Consider the following 19,360-nt stretch of genomic DNA (forward strand, 5'->3'; position numbering starts at 1 on the left):
TAACTGTGGGCTAAACTGTCTGCGTGTCAAAGAAAGCCACACTGACTACCTAAAAGCCAAGTACAGTTCAGTCCAATGTGGACCTTCTTTGCGTTCATTTTGAAGGTCACAGAAAGCTGTGCTGCCTTTTGGGAACTATGGATTTTAGCTTCATTTCTTTAAGAACTTAAATGCTTCAGTCAAAATAGTAATTTAAGACTTGTACACAGTTTTGTGGTTTTACATGTGTGCATCTAGCCTGTTGTATGCAAGACTTTTTAGTCTAGTCCTGCATTTTGTGCTAGAGCTATTTTCGTAGCAACCAGAGGGTACAGTATGTTCTCAAGAGTAATTTTAGTAAAGCTTCCCAGCCAAACAAACATAATGCCCTTCCACTGGCTTACAGGCTTGGAGTCAAAGCCTTAATGATGTTCAGTCGTAACACAAGAGTGTTCAATGAGGCAGAACTGAGAGCTACTTGAGAGCATCAGCAGTCAGGCCACTGAGTGTCAACAAAACTGCACTGGAAATAACTGCTGCCTTTTTGCTACATTTTCAGTTGTAGCTCCTTTCAGATCTCTTCCTTTGGATTTGCATTTTTACTGCCAAATTAAGGAATTGCGTAAGAATCTATTGGGCAGAAATGTGGGAATCCTAGGAAGTGTACATTAAAACCTGTAAACAGGGACAACAGACTTGGCAGGCTAAGGGATGTTCTTACAGACTGCTGAGGCAATGCAAACACATTTGGCCTGATCCAAATCCTTCTAGAAGCCAATGGAATGATCCAAAGGATAAAGAAAGCTCTGAAATAAGTCAGAGGGACATGCTTGCACTGACCACTACACATGCATTTAGGCTTGGTTTAAAATACCCTTTTTGTCCTGTTTCAGTAATGTTTAACCTCTTCAAGAATAAAATAGAAATTCCTTCAATAACAAACAATATATTTCCCTTCTTGCTTTTACAAAGCAAATGAAAAAATGCTGGACACTAACCACACTCACCTTAAATAAATGTTAGTAGGCAGTGCAGGAATATCAATTAAAAAGGTCCTGAAAGGCAGCACTTGCCTTGGTTCCAATGCTGGGATTCCTACCTCATTGCTGTCAGCATTTTTTCTATCCAGTTTTGTACCACTGATAACAATCCAGGAGGACTGACCTGCCAGACTTTCAGTTCTTAGCCACATAACCTTCTCTTCCTGGCAACAATCATTTTACAGCTACAATTTCCTCAGCAGGCTTGGACACCTTTCCCAGGGGAAAAGGAAAAATTATCCAACTTCTGATCCAAGATCAGTAATTTTGTCCCGTAGCACAGGCTCAGCTGTGACAACAAAGCACCATCCAGACCTGGGGGCAGTGTGGGAGGAATCTAGCACTTTGCAGCTCACGACTAATTCTCAGAAAACAAGTGAACTGAGGTCTCAGTGCTTCCTTTGTATGGAATGAAATAGTTATTTCATTTGTTAAGGTCACTGCCACTTGCTTCAAAACCAGCCATTTCTGATGTCTCTGAGGAAGCCAACCCAGTACAAGCCCTTAGCTCAGAGGAGCCGAATGAAGGCAGCTCCTCAGCTGTTGGCTGGGAGCTTGCAGGCTCATATGCAGCACAAAAAAGGCCTCTAAATGTCACTCAAGGCTTAGAAGAAGTTTGACCTCATGGTTTTGTAAAGGTACCTGGGTTTCTGGTTTCAAGTATTAATTCCATTATTACAGTGTAAGTTTACCCTGGAGTAGAACTAATGGTTTATTCATTGTTTTGCTCAGGTGTGCATGAGGTGAAATCTACCTGCTGAAACAGGTATGTGCATCTGTATGATGCACAAGAGAGGGAAGCATCAGCTTTCCCACAGTGTGTCTCAATCCAAGGAGGCATTGTGTAACAGCACCTGTCTGCAGCATCTGAAATATACATTATTTTAGGGACTGACAGCACTAAAACCTGCATGTTTTGCTATTTTCTAATAAAGGACGGAAACCTCGGGCTGTACTAAAGACAGCCTGGTTTCTTTCTAGCAAAAAGGAAACTTAATGTTATTAATCAAAAGTAGTAAGCTGAAGGTTATAAAAAGAGGTTTACTTTTAACTTTTTGTTAAAGATCTAGACATTGTTGCATGTACACCAGAATTGCAATGAGCGATTAACGTAGAGGGAGAAAGAGGGATTAAAGTCCAAGTGTGTAATTTAATTGGTTTGTTATTTGCATCTGCAATTGAAAGGAATTGCCTGACAGCAACAAAATAATTCTATCAGTCAAAAAACTTCCCTGCTGGGATTACTTTTGTGTGTCAGTACTGCTCTCTTGAAAATAACAATCCCATTCCATAATCCATCGAGAAATATGTATTTAATAGTAAAATATACTGAGAGGAAAAGGCAAAGTCACATAAACTCTTCATTCTCCCAATCCCTGCCATTTTCTGTCCTACCATCATAGACTCAGTCATGCCAATAATACATAGACAAAACCAGGGATCTGTATGGAGGCAGCACAAAAATTAGCAGCTCCTTAAAACAATTTATTCCAGAAGATGGATTAGTGCACTTCCTTATGTCAACAGCTATTGAGCATTCAGCAGCTTGATCCTAACACACTCTGGATGCTCAGAATTCTTTCAGAAAGCACACTTTCTGTTGTACAATGAAATAATCAAATGTACACCATTATAACTCAAAAAAAAAAGAAGTAAAAAAAAATGTAGTGTGGTAGGATTTGGCCTCATACTTTAACCAACACCTGAACTGAACCTTACCTGGGTGATGCATGCTCCAGTGAAAGCCACGATCACAGCCACAATGTTAACAGTGAGCTGGAACTGCAGGAACTTGGAGATACTGTCATAGACATTCCTGCCCCACATGACAGCCTTCACAATGCTGCTGAAGTTGTCATCTGTAAGGATGATATCTGAGGCTTCCTTTGCAACATCAGTTCCAGCAATACCCTGGGAAAAGTAACAGTGGTTATAATTACCTGCTGGGAAGTACCGACAGTTAGAATACACAACTTCATACTCATTCCAAGTCCACAGTTGTACAGACTTCCCAGCAGAGTGACTGCTGAGTATACTCTGGATTGGAGAATTGCTAGGAAGAGAGCTGATTTGGCCTAGTTTTGAAAGTGAATAAGGACACAGAAAAGGGAATTGATGGAGAGCACTGGAATTCATGTGACGACAGTTTTGAGGGTTTTACATTATCAGCTTAATGACTAGCAATCTTCTGACTTATTTTTAGCATTGATGGTATTTTATTAATATACACAAACAGAATTGCTGACAAAAATTAGAATTACATGTCTGAGTATATACTCTAGTGAATTAATGTCTTCAGAGGCAGAGTATATTGGGACAAGATCTTTGGATTTTACCAGAGTAAAATTGTACTCGGGTGCTGTGAAGAACAGAGTCTATGCTTGTGTATTGCCACAGGATTCTGCACAGAGCCAATAGCTGCCTTAGACAAAATACTGAAAAATGCATCAAAATAGGCAATACCAGTGAAACTAACACAGTAAACAGAAGGATTCTGAAGCAACACAACTCACCCTCTCTGATATACTGCTTCACTGAGTCAGTAAAACTAAGCAATTTCCTCAATACTTAATGAACAAAACCCCCTCTTACAGCACATTTATATTGACACAAACATCAAGAAATATGCTCAAGATGATACCATTGCAAAGCCAACATCAGCTTTTTTAAGTGCTGGTCCATCATTGGTGCCATCACCAGTCACAGCCACGACCTGCCTCTGTTCCACCTGTGTGCTGTCAATAATACCTGCAAAAAGAGAGCATGTGTGGGTATACATATTACATATGTATGAATTAATGAGCAAGATAGAACTTCCCTCTAAAATCCAGCAGGGTTTGTGTCATGTACACTACATATGACCACACAAGGCTTAATAGATTTGTTTTATAAGGAAAACAACATGAAAGCAGTGTCATCACATGAGACTCACTACGAGACACCACTACTAGAATTTACATCGAAAGTTCTGATCCTGCATCATCAAAACATCAACAAAGTTCCACAGACTTCAAAGGGAATGAGAGCAGCTCATTATGTCCTTTAGGAAGATTTCTACCACTTAAAATTATGTGTCACAGTAAACCCATTTCAGCCCAGCTCTCTGATTAAACATCAATGAAAGGATTTGCCAAAGACTTTAAGTTCATGCTTGAAACTCCCCTAAACTGGGACTGAACTGTAATATCTGCTTTACTGGGATCCCTCCTGGTAATCAGTTTAACCTAAAGATAACAAATGCCATTGATTCATTTTATTTAGCTGAAGCCAAATTAGCGTTTTAATAGACATGTTCAATTCTGCCAAACAATGTTTAAGAAGATATAATTATTTACATTCTGGAGTGAAACAATTTAATAAACAGAATAAAATAATTTCTACTTTAATTTTAAGACTGTTGGAGAAAAGAAAGCACTTATCACTCAGTGAATCAGGTTTCACACAACTAGCCTGCAGGGAAGTTATTTTCTATTTATGCACATGGAGAAAGTAAGGAAAAGAATCAAGAGTTCTTCTAAGGTTACAGAAGCAGCCTTGTTTTTTAATAGGATGGGGATCATTCACCACTCCTGTTTGTATTTTCATGTCATAGTCCATTTGAATGAGAGTCCAGAATACAGGATTGTTGGGTAATAACTTTGGGAGGAAAAATAACAAAATTCCTTTTGCTAACACATTTTGCACAAAGTCATAACCACTAAAAACAATTATCAAAACCACCCAGTGTGAAAAGCTTTCATTCTACTCTGGAAAAAAAATAATTCATGTATCAGATAACTAACCAGAAATAGGAAATTGCAGATTACAGAGCAATAGCTGCCTCTTGGCAAGGTTCAGGCTTATCAGGCATCCAGAAGATTGTATGGAAGCACTTAGTGTCCTGTATTTTTCAGTCTTTCAAAAACCAGAAAAAAACACCCCTATTCACTTTCGCTGGGCAGTATGAAGTCAGATAACTGGCACATTATTCTGATAACATCTTATAATTAGAGCTTTGCATTTGTTGGGGTGATTTGCCTTTGATATTACTAAATAAACAGGAACATCATCTGCCATTACTGTCAAAAGCATTTATCTTGGGCTTCCCTTCTTGTTATTAACACATCCCTTGATGTTAAATTAATAGCTTGAGCTTCTGTAAAAAAAAAAATGAAAAAAGTCATTAAAATCTCTGACACATCATGGCATCAGCTGCTCCAAACAGGTAGATATAGCATCCTCTCACTTCTGGGTTCCAAATGGGAGCACAACCCTAATCAAGTTGAAGAAGCTCTAACAAATTACCTCCTAATAGATAGAAATAGTGCTCTAATGTCAATGAGAGTCCTACCAACTGCCCTGCATTAGCCTATTGCTGGATGCAGCTAAATAATTTACAAGGTTTTGTGGCTGTTCACAAGGTTTAGTAGTAATTTTAATCCCTAAAAGCAAACTGTGCAGCTGGGATAAGCCCAGCATCCTTCAGAGCACAGAACTGTAACCACTCTGTAACTGCATAATCAGCAGTCATGGAAAAATAGAGGTAGAATGATCTTGGTTCCCATCAGCCCCTCAGCCACACACCTTCATCACAGTGACCACGGCAAGTGCCAGCAGAAATGTCAGTGCATGACACAATAGTAGGGGCATCCATTTCAGAGCTGTTCAGAGGAAGAGAGAAGGTCTTTGCAGAACTTCCACTTGTATGTCAAATTTCTAAAATGGAGCAGTGGTGATTATTTGGGATTCAGAAGATTTATCATAGCTATCCTTATGCTCCCTGAATTCTGCATGTTCTGTCTCATCTGTGTCTCCCCTCCCTTTCCTTGCATTTCTGACTGCTTGCCTTCTTTCCAGCACTTGCCTCCTTCCTAACCACACTTCTTTTATTATTTCTCTGATATCATTCTGATAATGGTTGTGGTAAGGTTTCACCTCAAGAATTTTCTTCAGTACCGAGTCAAACAGTAAGTACAAATGTTACGAAGAGTGTCAGGAGACCCATGAGAAGTGGGATGCCCAGGAAGGGTTCCCCCTCTGCCATCCTGAGGTGTGGACAGCAACTGCTTCAGTGAGGAGTGAGAAAGGAAAACAAGGCATGACCTGACAGGCTGCCAATAAAGAGAATGCCCAGTTCTTTAACATCCACTGGCCTTTCCACTCACTCAGAAGACCTAAAAAGACCCTTCAGTATTCACATCTAACAGCCAGGACTTCTCTTCAGAATTAGCTGCTTTACTCCAGTTAAATGCTCACAATAAGCACAGGTCTGCAAGGTGTGGCAGGGGAATTATTAAAACTCAGCTAAGCTTCCTCCCAAAACAGCCTTTGCTGTTTCATTGGTTTGCTCCTTCATCTTAAGCTGTTCAGCCACAACTTTGCTCTGTCAAAGAGAATTTTATTCAACAGCCACAGGAATACACCTAGAACATAACATGAGTGTGTTCCACACACAGATTCTGCTGATGCTGCAGGAATTTCAGAAGCATTCATGTAGCTTTCATAAGGCCTACGTGTTTCAGCCCAAGCAGCTTGTTTCTGATGAGGGAGAAGATGATATTTATAAGAACAACATACAGCTGTCGGGAGGGGCACTAGATGCACAAGCTGGCTATAAAAGGCACCAGCACTGCACACACAGATGAAAATGAAAATTATCCTGTATCTCCCACCTTCCTCCCATCTAACATTAAAGCAAGCATTAGATCAGATCCACTCGGGATAATAATATAAAGAATATTAACCAACAGTGTGTCTTCCTCTTCTTTGACAAGGAGCTATCTGTGCCCATGGCTCAGATCAAAGACATCAAATGCAGCCTCAGGTTCTCCCTTTACTGCAGAATAAATGCTGCTTTATTAAGCAATTCTTACTTGCATTGTCACCCTTAGAGTACAAAACTGTCGGCTCTGGGAGAAAATAAATCCTTGTTTGGGTATTTCTTTCTGTCTCAACTGATTCATTCAAAACAGGCCAACAGAAAAAACTTGGCTACAGTAGAGCACTTCAAAGATGGACACCAGTTCAGGTGTTACTGTGTGAGTAAGGAAAGCTTTGTTCTTAGGCATCCCACATGCTTACATGCTTTTATATTTCTTTGACAAGCTAAACACAGATGCAGTTAATAAATATTCTGCACAGATTAGTTTTTAATACTTCCAAACTTTTGGAAACTCCCTTTAATTTAACAAGAATTTCATCTGTCTGAAAGTGAAACTTTAAATTCACTTCAGTTAGTATGTGCAGCAATAGAGCTTTGAAGGTTAATGTAGAAGTATTATATAAAAGATTCCAGCAGCACTGGTAATTGTTAAGTGAATAGTGCTCCAGAAGTTCAGGCTATGATGGCCTGAGGATGGCAGAAAAGAACATGGCTAAAATGCACAGATTTCTATACTAAGCAGGTACCACCAATCTACTTTATAAGACTGAAATATGAAAGGGGAACCTTGAAGGCATCAGTGCCTCCCACAAAGTTACTCTTAACAGACAGTAGAGAGACCTAACTGGTATTTACACAGGAGAAAAACTTAGGATTCAAATACAATATATACCTCCTGCTTCCTTTAAAACTATTGCTATAGGGAAGGCTTGGCTGGAGCTGACTTTTTACACTGTGGGACAGGTCAACTTTCTGAATATTTCTTCATATTCATTTGAATTAAAACATTAAACCTTTCTCTCACATGGAAATCAAAACCACTTGCAATTTGCAACATGCTGATACTTAATTTCAGAATTTCAATTAATAAGCTTTTCTCTATTTCTATTATTCTACCAAGTCTCATGACATGTCCACATTACTAAGGTCATGAATGTATGGAATACCACTTCATGCAATAATATTTGAAATAATTTATAAAGAGTAATTATTACAAATATTAATTATTTAGAGTTCCCTTTCTGCTTTTTAATAAATCAGCCTTACATGAAAATAGTTGTTTTTAATATCACAGGAAAAGAATGCCAGTCTAATTCAAACATACTGGATAGCACAGCTTCTTTAACTGGTAACCTGAATATTTATTTGATTTTCTCTATACCTTTTGATAAGAAGTACTGAACAGTTGCTTATAGAATCATAGAATGGTTAAGAGTTGGAAGGGACCTTAAAGACCATCCAGTTCCAACCCCCCTGCATGGGCAGGGACACCTCCCACCAGACCAGGTTGCTCAGAGCCCCATCCAACCTGCCCTTCAACACTTCCCACAGTATTTTAGAAAACAATATGACAGTATTTCAGCATAGTGTTATAAGGGCACATCAGTGTAAATGATATGCATTTTTCCCTCTTATATTTTGAAATCAGATCAAAAATATGAAATAATACCAATAGATGTAGTAAAATCCATAACAAATTACATTTCAGTTGCATTGAGATACCTGACATTTTTGTTTCACTGAAATAGGTTGGGATGATAAACCATTTAGACTTGTTTTTTTTCAATCCACCTCTATTTCAAAGCCATGAATATTTGAGAGAAGCTGTCTGCCCAGCCCAAGATGCTGAACCATGTCTTTTCTCTAGTCTCCTAGCAGTAATGAAAACAAAAAAGCAAAATAAAAGTGATTCCTTTTGCTGGGATTGTGCTACGTTAAGGAGAAAAAATACTCCCTCCAGCAGCTGTATGTCATTAAAAATTAAATATAAAAAAAGTTTATTTTGTGATGTGTGTTTTTACCCTAGAGCAGATAGAATATATCAAAGAAGAGAAAATCCTCTTGATCCCTCAAGTGTCTGAGAAAAACATAACATTTTAACAAGAGGCCCAAAACTAGTGAACATTTAAATAGTTTCTTGTAACTTTTAATGGCCCTTGGAGTATTATCAGCCAAAAAATTCCATCACGATTTTCCACAGACTTGTTGTTGACCTTCATTAGATACTTAGTTGCTCTGTCATTTGACCTTGTCATATCTTTAAAACATTAATTGTATTAGTTACGTAAGGCATTCAGTAGTAGTAAATATCTTTTGGATTGGCAAAGTGCATATGCTATAAAACATTTAATAATTTGTTGCTTATTTTTCTTCAGCTCTTTACTGATTTCATTTTCTCTGGCAAAGATTTCATTTTTCTCTGAAGGGGAAATCTTGAATGATTCCAATGGGTACTCCCAAGAGACTTATTTAATCCACTTAATGAAACACAAATTGTTGTGTGTTTTTGAAACAATGAACTATTAGGCTGTACAAGTCAGGATCTCTCAAAGCTGTAAGACAGTGTTTTACATGCACCAGGAAGGTGAGGAGACCTCAGCTGTTACAGTACTGATCTCTGGAGCTAATTATTATATTTTCCAAACCAACAGTCCCCAAAGCTCTTCAATCATGAACACATATGGGTGAAATCTTTTTCAGCACACCCCCCCAAAATATGTATATTTTTTATAAATTATACATATGTAATACTATATTATGTACAACATACATTAGAAAAGGATGAGACAGAGATTAAACAGGCAGTATTTTAAAAATATTCTTCTAACTCATAATGGTAAAAACTTTTTTCTTCCTGCACCCCCGTTGTCCCTGACATGGGTGTTTCCTACCAAATGCAAACTATTATTTAAGTAGCCAATCAGCTGAAAATATGTCACTGACCACCTGGATTCTGTCCTCCAACAATCACCAAGAGGAGTCTCTCCAGACATTCTAGAGCCTTAACAAAATAATCCAGTTCTTTCTTCCTCAGGAAGCCAGGAAACTCAGCCACGTGCCAATGGGGCTTCCGCCTGTTCTGGCCTCCATCTTATCAGGGCCAGAAGTTATGTCATTCCTCATCAGAAATGTTCTGATTCCATCAGCTGTCTTTTAAGTGTGAGCTTCAAAGTCAACAGAGTAACATTTCAAGTCATCAGGAAGTGTGAGTTGCAGATATGAAAAAGGCTTTATGAAGAAAACTGAAACCAAATCCCTCTTTTATAGAGCATTCCATCTGCAGACAGGATGGTAAGAGGATGTCACTTTTATGGTGCAGTTTTTATAGGATAAAACCAGACTCTGAAAATACAGCCAGAAACCTAAAGGAAGCCAATTCAAATCACACAGTTAGTGAGCCTACAGGAAAACAGGATTGGCTTCAAATACCTCTCTCCATTCATGGAATGCTAAAAGGGGCAGGTTCCTTGTGACATGATCCCCAATAACTGCTACTGTAACACGGAAAGTTTTTTAGCTTGGAATACTCTTTAAGAATCACTGTGGGAGAACAGATGCACTTAAGTGACTTGATTTAACTCCAAATGACCTTGTTCTTGTTTGCTTCATAAAGAAGCATAGGCAAAGACTATGGAACCTATGGTCCCTCTTGTTTATATGAAGAACAACCTATTTCTCAAGAATATTTTCTTTCTGACCAGGAAACACACATTTTCCTTTCCTAGCTAAAGCTTCATTCTGGTCCAACTAAAACCCACAAGGCAAATATGAGGTTGCCTACACCTACGTGCCAGCCATCTTGTTAGTATTTCTGTTATTCCTGCCAACCAGTTCCCCATTGTTTTCCATTTAAAGGCTCAGGCAGAACACAAACACAAGAGACCTGGTGACTGAGAAAACTCCCCTGCCTTACAGATAAATGTGCAATTAAAGGTAACAACTCAGATATATTTGCAACAGTTAATATTTTTACAACGCAGATGATGTGCCAATCACAATTCAGTAACTCTGGCATCAATCACACACACACAGGGTAGTCTGCCTGTACCTTTCACCAAGGTGTGCTTGTCGGTGGGCGACGAGCGGGCGAGCACTCGAAGCTTTGGCCAGATTTTGTCAATCCGCTCTTGCTCAATCTGGAAGAGGGGAACACACACACAAAAAACCCCAAATCAGTAAAACTGCTAGGCTGTGATTGGCAAAGTGTGTTTGTGTCCCCGTGTCGGATGATTCACTTCACTACTTAGACCCTGCAACTTTTCTCCTAAAGCACAGAAAAATCACACCAGCCGTCAATGCTGCAAATGAAGGCAAGAAGAAAAGGCCACAGCTCAGCTGGCCAGCAGGGAGGTGTTGCCACAGGACCTGGTCAGCCTTTCTTACCATCTTTATGGAAAACTCCACTCAAAATCATGACTCTAGATAGAGGACAGTGGAGCTTCTCAAAGCTGTTCCAACATATTGAGAAGTGAAAGTGTGTTGTTCTATTCTCCATTTTGAATCCAAGTTCTTAATTTTGGCACCGGTATTGGCGGAATGTTCTTTGTTTACCAGCAGCAACAAGGTCAAGGGATTCCATCCATCAGTGCAAGGAACGTGGTGGACTCAAAGACACAGCACAGAGTTTACTTTTTGAAGTTGACTTTGGTAGCTTGTGTGTTAGCTCCATCTTTTATGAGGAGATAAAACTCTTCCAAAGAGCAGACTAAGTTACGCAAATCATTAGAGTGAGTGGATATAGCAGTACTTTTGATAAAGTGGTATAAAATAAAGAAATGAGAGGAGCTGGTTCTCAGTACAGACTGCATTTTTATGAGACAGACTGTTGGGTTCCTCCTGCCCTTTGCTAACAAACCTGCTTTTCATGTGCGTGGTTTGGACTTCCTGTAGACCAGGAACTCTGCACTCTGGTTCTGAAACCTGCTGAATTAGGCTACCACTACCCTGACAGTGGCTCTGCATCAAGGAATGTGGAGACTGCATTACCTGTGGAACTCTGAATGGCAAAAGGCTAGTGGTAGAAAGAAGCAGCCAACTCTCCAAGTAGATTTTACTGAGAGCAGGTACACATCAGCACAGGAGAAGCAACATTTCAGTGTTCTTGCTATTTTTAGTAACATATTCATAATATGTATGGATTTAGTATGTGAAGTACCTCTCCCTTCTCATTTCGGATCCGTCTGTTAAACTCTTTCCCTTCAAGGCAGAGGAAGTCTTCTCCTGGATGAATGATCCCACACTTTATGGCAATGGCACGTGCTGTGTTGATGTTGTCTCCAGTGACCATGCGGACTGTAATTCCAGCTCGCTGGCACTTTCTTATGGCTTCTGGGACCTACATAAGCAAAATAACAGGAAAGAAACTTCCTAGATAAGTGATAAAATTTAAGTCAGGTGTTTTCAATCAGAATATTTTAAGGCTGAGAAATTAATGAAGCAAAAAAATAAATCATATATGTTATGGCATATTATAGCTACCCGACTACTATGGAATGGAGGTTACACCACATGCAAGACAAACCTTGCATCAAGAAGCACACAAATAATTTTTCAGATCAGTTGCCTAAAGCTTCTCTTGACTTCAATGAGGAGGAAGGCTCTGCAGCTTTTTTAAACCTTTAGCATCAAGATACAGCAGCTGAACCCAATATACTCACCATAAATGTAAATATCAACTGAGAATACATGTGTTTTGTACAGAGAATTATCTAACTTCTGATCCAAACTTTTCTTTCAATAAGAATATCTAAAGGGTTATGGTTATTGAACAATAATTTATGCAGATCACCCTTCAGTATGGCACCACTTCTCTAAATACCTTTTTTACCTAGAAGAGACTAAGGGCATCCCAGCACTCCTCATGAAGACAAACCCTTCACAGAGCTGCCAGAAACTGAGCTGCATTGCTGCAGAAGATGGCAAAGGACAGATACAAAGCAACTACAGGTTGCACTGGTTCTTAGGTGTGGGGTAGCAGAGTGGTACCTGAAGTGGACAAGTTACAGTCTGAGAGGAAAAGGATTCCCAAGAGATAAGCATGACTTAAATATCCATCTGAATATTAGGCAGTGATGCTAAGTAAACTTCCAGCCAATTTGAAGGTTATCCCACAAGTAAAAATAGCTCCAAAGACATGGCCTTAGAGGCTTACTCTACACTGCTGCCTAACACCCTAAATCTATGCAACGCACACACAAAGAATATTTGAATAAATTCTCCAAATACACAGGCTTGACCACTGACTGCACATTGCTGCTGTATTACCAGCTGAGCTTCTTCAGGTGAAACATTTAGGAATATTAAAATAATTTTGAATTTTAAATCATTGTAAAAAAATTCAAATCAGTAACAACAAAACTATTTAAGAAAAGGTATCAAAATGGATATTACTTGCTACAATAACAAAGCCTCACTCTATTCTACTGCCAGCTCAGTGGAGCTTGCTGATCATAACCTCTACCATAGATACAAGTGCATTGCACTTGATGCCAATTAGTGGATTAATCTTATTCATCAGTAAAGAAGAACTTAAAAAAAGAGGTCACTATCTACAACATTATATTGTTAATTTTGTGCTTTTCTAGATATTTTAATTTCCTCTACAGCCACAAGTGTGTGACACTGCAAAGGGCAGGACATTGCCTTTAACATGCCAACCACTGCTCTGATCCAGGGTGGCAAGTGCTGCTCTTCTAATGATCTCAGGGGGCCAGAAGGGCTGTAATCTTGGGCTGCATGTCAGACTGATATTATACACCCTTAAACCACATTGTAGATAATGATTATCCTTATCAGTGAATACAATTTCACACCATATTTCTGCATCTTTATTAAAGGCAGTTGTGAAGCTTCTATTTTGCAAAATGCCTCACCAAAGTAACACTCAGTTGAGGATCAGACTAGGACTTTCCCCATGACTATGGAAAGAATCCTTCCACTCTCACACTGCATCCACAGAACGTGCTGTTTGCAGAATGAATCTGTAATACAGCTTACAGAACCAAGAGAAAAATTAAGGGATAGAGGTTTATCTTCCCATTTCCTCATCTCTACCAACTGTAACGCTACTAATGTTACTGTTTCCACAAGTTCTACCCTGGAAACATTATTTGGACCTGAATTGTTCTAACACTATGAAATAGACTTATATGGGGGATATACAATCAGATTAAATCCATTACTTAAGCAAATTACTCCTGATTTACCCAGTTTCCACATTAATAATCCTGACTATATCCCATTTACCAATTTGGAATGCCCTTAGTACCCACTTCAGCTGCGGTGACTGAGGATATGACAGATTTAGATGATTCTCTGTAGAACCAGCACAGTGTGTGAACCATGAAGGAGAAAAATAAATTACAGTGCAAAGAGGAAAAAAAAGTTCTATGCCCATAAAGTGCCAGTCCTATTAAACAAGGTCATGGGAGGACAACCTAGTTTCAAATACATTCTCAAACTCACATATAACTAGAGAAATAATTCTATTTTCCAATTCTCTCATTTTTTGGACAGCTGGTGGGTGGTATCTCATTTAACACTGTGTACAGTAATTACAGTTAAAATATTGTTCATATTTTTTTCCTGCTGCAAGGAAGAGTGTTGGCAGACTGAGTGGGCAGTGCAAGCAGATATTTTCCATCAGTTTTGCAGAGCTTAACTGATGTTATGTGCTAAGTACATATTTTAAAACTTTTTTGGTTTATTTTCTCCCTGCAAAGACAAACCTTCCAATGCATGCATGCACCCATAAATTATCCAATGCAGGAATATCTATCAGCCTCAGGTGACAAATAAATAGGTGACATTTTGAAGTGATTTATGTTCATGTCCCAGAAATAACAGACTGTAGGCGTACATAAGCAAATCAGGCCATGCCAGTAGAGACACATGAAAACCAACCCAAAAACTCCGGGTGTCTTGCAGTGAGGCAAGAAATGTTACTGCATATTCTGGTGTTTAACTACAAGAAAATTAATACATTATTCAAATAATTATCTAGAAATAAAATGTTTTCCTGCCTTCCTCTTCTTTGATCCTTTACACAGAAATCAGACTTGACCTCTTTTATTTTTAGCAACACTGCTCCTTTTTACCTCAAGCTCCTAAGAAATTATTCCCTACAAGATGAGAGCATTTCTCTTACAAAACACACTCATAATAATCACATGAAAGGATAGTTTGCAGCTATTTTCAATAATAACTGCAAATCCCACTGCCACCCATTCCCTCAGTCTGTCACACCACACATAGCCTGACTTAAAGCTATTTTCTAATAACATGTATCATGAATCAGTTGTGAAGGGGAAGAGGAATGATTCATGGCTCCAGTGGGCACTGACAGTTAAAAACTTCCTGACTATATATATGTGTGAGCTAGAGCATGAAGGGATCAGGGAAGACAGAAAATATTTTAAGGACCTGCAGTCTCAAGTTTAGGGACAGATGGATTAGCAGCAAGAGACCATGTGATGACAGATAAAGTCAATGTGGTTTATCTCATGATTGCAGAGATATGGAGTTTATCATACAGTTTTCACCTAAGCAAGATTTACTTTATATTATAACCTTCTTGATACTGAAAAAAAAAATCCTAGAAAGTCCATCATCACACAAAGCATAGTTATACAGTTGGTATCTGTAGTTATAATTAAATCATGCTAGTTTCCAAAGTTGCAACAGTCAGAAGTACATAAAAGTCTAGTTTATGTAGGACTTGGGGAAATAAATCAGATTAATTAATACATTTGATGTTTTAGTAAAAAAAAAAATTTGATTTCTTCATATGTCTATCATTGCCACCAATCCCCAGTGGATCAGAGACAAAGACTTAGACATGATTAAAATCAGATTGAGCAAAAATGTAATATGAGAAAGAAGAACAAAAAGGACAAAGTTTGGTACCAAATTACTTATTTTTGCAGCATCAGACCCCACTCTTTTTGTGTAAGAAATTTGAGTTATCTGTCAATGACCTTACTCCAAAGCAAAGCACAGTCACTGACCACCTACTGAACTAACAGCAGAATCAAAGGGTGGATTCCTTGGAGGAAAAGAGAGCAATGGCTGTTCCCTTGTTTGCAGGAGGAGCTGGGGCAGGTGCTCCCACATCCCACCACTGCAGCCATGGAGTCAGTAAGAAAAGCATCAAAGATATCCAAATAGCTGCATTTGCTTAGCACTTTCAACTCAGCACAGAAGGGACTTACCTTCTGTTGCTGTTTCTAAACTGTAAACTTGAATTAATTTTCCACTGGCAAGATGAATAACCAGGCACCATACACACAGGTCTGAAACAAAGTTTCTACCTCCAATCAACCCTTTGTATTACATGCTTCCAGTGTGCACACCTACTACTGATTTTCTCAGCTGAGCTGAAATTTCAGCTGCATTTTTACTAGCCACCTAATTATAGCGTCAAGGCAATCTGCAGCCTTTCCCTGGAAAAGCTTTTCCTTGCCCAAACACAACATTAAAAGCAGTTATCCTGAGTAGCCACCAGTTACAGTCTTAAGGCAATAAGTAAAGTGGCACTGTTGCAGTAGAACATGAAATACCAAGACTGTGCAGTTTCTGTGGAAAGCAAGTGAATGGCAGTTACCATCATGGCCATTTCAATCCCTGCATGTCCTTTCTCTACTTTCAGAGCTGCACATCACTGCATTACTTGTAAGAAAATTCCTTAGAATCTGGGAGCATAACAGAACTCCTGCTGATCAGCCCTGCTCTATAGTACTCCTTGTGAGAAGGTTAAGTCATCTCAGTCCTGGAGCTTAAAAGCCCTATTTTGCTATACTTAAATTTCACTTGATTAATAGCTGGTTTTTATTAAGTTAATTATTTGTCTTTTCATCAAGTAAATTCTATTTCTAAAGTTCACTTCCATCACCTTTGACAGAGCTAATGAAAAAAAAAAAAAAAAAGAAAAAAGATAAAAACTCCAAGAAATCTATAGTTCAATGTATGTTTCGTTGTCTGAGACGTGCTTTAAAACACAAGGACTTGATATACCTCTGGCCTTACTGGGTCTTCAATGCCAACAACACAGATGCAAGTCAGGTCAGATAAAATGTCATTCTCATTGTCCCAGTCAGGCTCTGGGCTGCTGCTGAAGTCTCGGAAAGCAACACAGATGGTTCTCAGGCCATCACAGGCCATGGGTTCTATCACCTTCTTCACCATTTCATCTCGGTCACGTGGTCTGAAGACACGGGGTTCACCAGCTGCATTAAGGATCCTAGAACATCTTTTTTATTTATGGGGGGGAAAAAAAAAAAGTTTATGGTGTAGTTGCATGGCTGCTGAAAAGTATTTCCTTGTATCAGCTCGTTCCATTCAACACTTTCCCTCTTTGGTGGCAAGTTCTAAGTTTCTAGATTAAACATGAAGATTCATTACTAAAATATCAGAGAATCTGTTTGTAATGTATGGCAGAGACACCAAGATCCCTTGGTCCATTCTTTGCTCAATACCCACGTAACCAATGGAAACTGAAAATATTTTTTTTTTCCAAATGGGTTAAAAGCAAAGAATCCATTTATAAACTACTGACTGTGGAGCCAATTCCTTGGCAGGCAAATGGTAAGAAAAATCAGGCAGTTTTGCAAGAGTGAGCACTTAAAAAAAAATAGATATATATTAGGAAAGAACAATACCAGATTATGCTACTGAAGTGCATTTGTACTGAAATTCCCACATATATCTTACTAGTGTCAGAATGTTTTGCATTTGGGAAACACACAGCAACTAACCCATTGCACTTACTTCTTCAGGACGATTTCAGAAGCTCCTTTGCTGTACATCCGGAAACTCCCATCTGGCATTTTAATGACAGTACTCATTGACTTTCTGACAGAGTTGAACGTATAAACTTTATAGAGTTTCTCCTCAGGGATGAGGCTCCGAACAGGCTCATAATCCTGCTTCAAATCCAGGACAAACCCCAAGAGGCCGCACTCCGTTTTATTGCCCACCTGGCGAGGCAGGCCACCCTCTTTTTCCGGTGGCTGAAGAGAAGAAAAAAATTAGGTATTAATTTCTCTAATGCTAAGGAGTATATAGTAATTTCTGAACGACTGATAACAAAGTTACAGGGCAGAGCTGAAGATCTGAAACTCTAACTCTGCAATCATCTGTCTTCTCATCTTTAAAAGCTGTAAAAAAATCCCGAGCTGTAACAGCCATTCTCACTGTGAGGGAAATTTCTCTAGACAAGTGACTACATGTGGCCTCTTTCATTTCTTTTCTTTTCAATTAGGCACTGGCAGTTGAATAGCTTGTGATGGTTAGGCAACACATCATTAAAAACAAAGTAGGTTTATTTAAGCTCAAAAATAATTCTCATTTGTCACAGAGTGTAACTTTCTCACTTGCTTAGAACTATATGGTTTTGCTGACTTTCATGGTTATAATGGGAGCCAACGAAAGATGTGTCCTTTTTTTTCTACCAGGCATTTTCAAGTTAAACATAAATCTGCATCTAATAATAACAGTAAATCTCAGTGAAAAAGGTATTTCCAGCAACCTGCATGTAGAGGTACCTGCTTCTAGAATTACCATGCTTGATTCTGCTGCATCAGACAACAAATGCTTTCTATGTTAGAGACAATGGAGTAGGCTAAAAATTATCTGACTGCTGACAATTCTCAGTCCTTCTAGGGACAAAGAAGGTTTTACCTTCCCAATCAAAATATAAACACACACACTTCAATTACAAACTCTTTGGAAGTGTAATACACTCCAAACAAAACACTCCTGTCTTGTCAAGACTCCAGATTGATCTAAAGTGACCCAACTACACACTGCTGGTAACTTCAATGATGAGGGCTAATGTAGGGAATGATTAAAGCTACACATCAATAATCCTACTTAGATTTGAATTCTTGCAATAATTATGGCCACAAAAAGGCAGAAAGGGATGGTAAGTAAACATTAGCAAGTGAGTATTCCAGATAACCACCAATTGTAGCCAGTTTAAAAAGTGAAGGTCAGCTAGCTAATAATAGACTGCTCCCAAACTTAAGTAAGCAAATAAACAGATTTTGCCATAATCACCATCTATCACCAGGAAAACATATACATGGTGACAAATAGATTAATGTAATTTCTTTTTCAGAGGTACATCTAGGGTGAGCAACACATATTAATCAAAAAAATCTCTGTCTCAAAGAGATTTATCATCCCAAAAGAATTGTAATGTTTTTATTTTATGTGAATCATCATTTTTACTGAGTTGTATGAGTCACATTTGTGTTGCTATGACATTTTAGCATTACTCCAGGGTCAGTGTAAAACACTGACACTCAGCAAAAATGTTAATATGATATATTAATTTTATTATATTCTATAACAACTTGCCCTGCTATAATGTCATTATACTGTGATGTAACTTCCCTCTGGATTCTCAAATTCACTTAAGAATCCCTAATTTAAAACCCACGAGCTTGTAGTTCTGTGTATCTGGAAGAATTGTTACATTCAGTGGATATGAAAATCTCAGCAGTAAAAAAAAATAGCCTTTAAATTATAGTTTTGTTTAAATAAATTAGCTTAGTTTCATGACATTGCAGGCACACAGGTCCTGAAACACACCAAGAACTTCAGGCTTCTCAAAGCAACAGAGTAATCGACTGCATGGCCTGGAAAGGGATGGAAAGAGTCTTGTGTATCCTATCAAACTCTTTCCATTTTAGATCTAAAT

At 38.5% G+C, this 19,360-nt stretch overlaps 1 protein-coding gene across 13 annotated transcripts in view; it reads right to left on the reverse strand.

Annotated features, from left to right (window-relative positions):
- The window catches only part of ATP2B2 (ATPase plasma membrane Ca2+ transporting 2), a 409,447-nt gene that overhangs the window by 33,954 nt on the left and 356,133 nt on the right, over positions 1 to 19,360 (reverse strand). For all 13 annotated transcript variants that reach the window (XM_051627773.1, XM_051627775.1, XM_051627771.1 and 10 more), the window contains 6 exons: positions 17,425 to 17,666; positions 16,672 to 16,906; positions 11,816 to 11,995; positions 10,709 to 10,796; positions 3,661 to 3,767; positions 2,739 to 2,930 (listed from right to left, as the gene is read on the reverse strand). In XM_051627773.1, the coding sequence (XP_051483733.1) occupies positions 2,739 to 2,930; positions 3,661 to 3,767; positions 10,709 to 10,796; positions 11,816 to 11,995; positions 16,672 to 16,906; positions 17,425 to 17,666 (1,044 nt within the window). The remainder of the gene's footprint in view (positions 1 to 2,738; positions 2,931 to 3,660; positions 3,768 to 10,708; positions 10,797 to 11,815; positions 11,996 to 16,671; positions 16,907 to 17,424; positions 17,667 to 19,360) is intronic.

The sequence above is a fragment of the Apus apus genome, chromosome 9 (assembly GCF_020740795.1).
Source record: "Apus apus isolate bApuApu2 chromosome 9, bApuApu2.pri.cur, whole genome shotgun sequence".
Taxonomy (NCBI): domain Eukaryota; kingdom Metazoa; phylum Chordata; class Aves; order Apodiformes; family Apodidae; genus Apus; species Apus apus.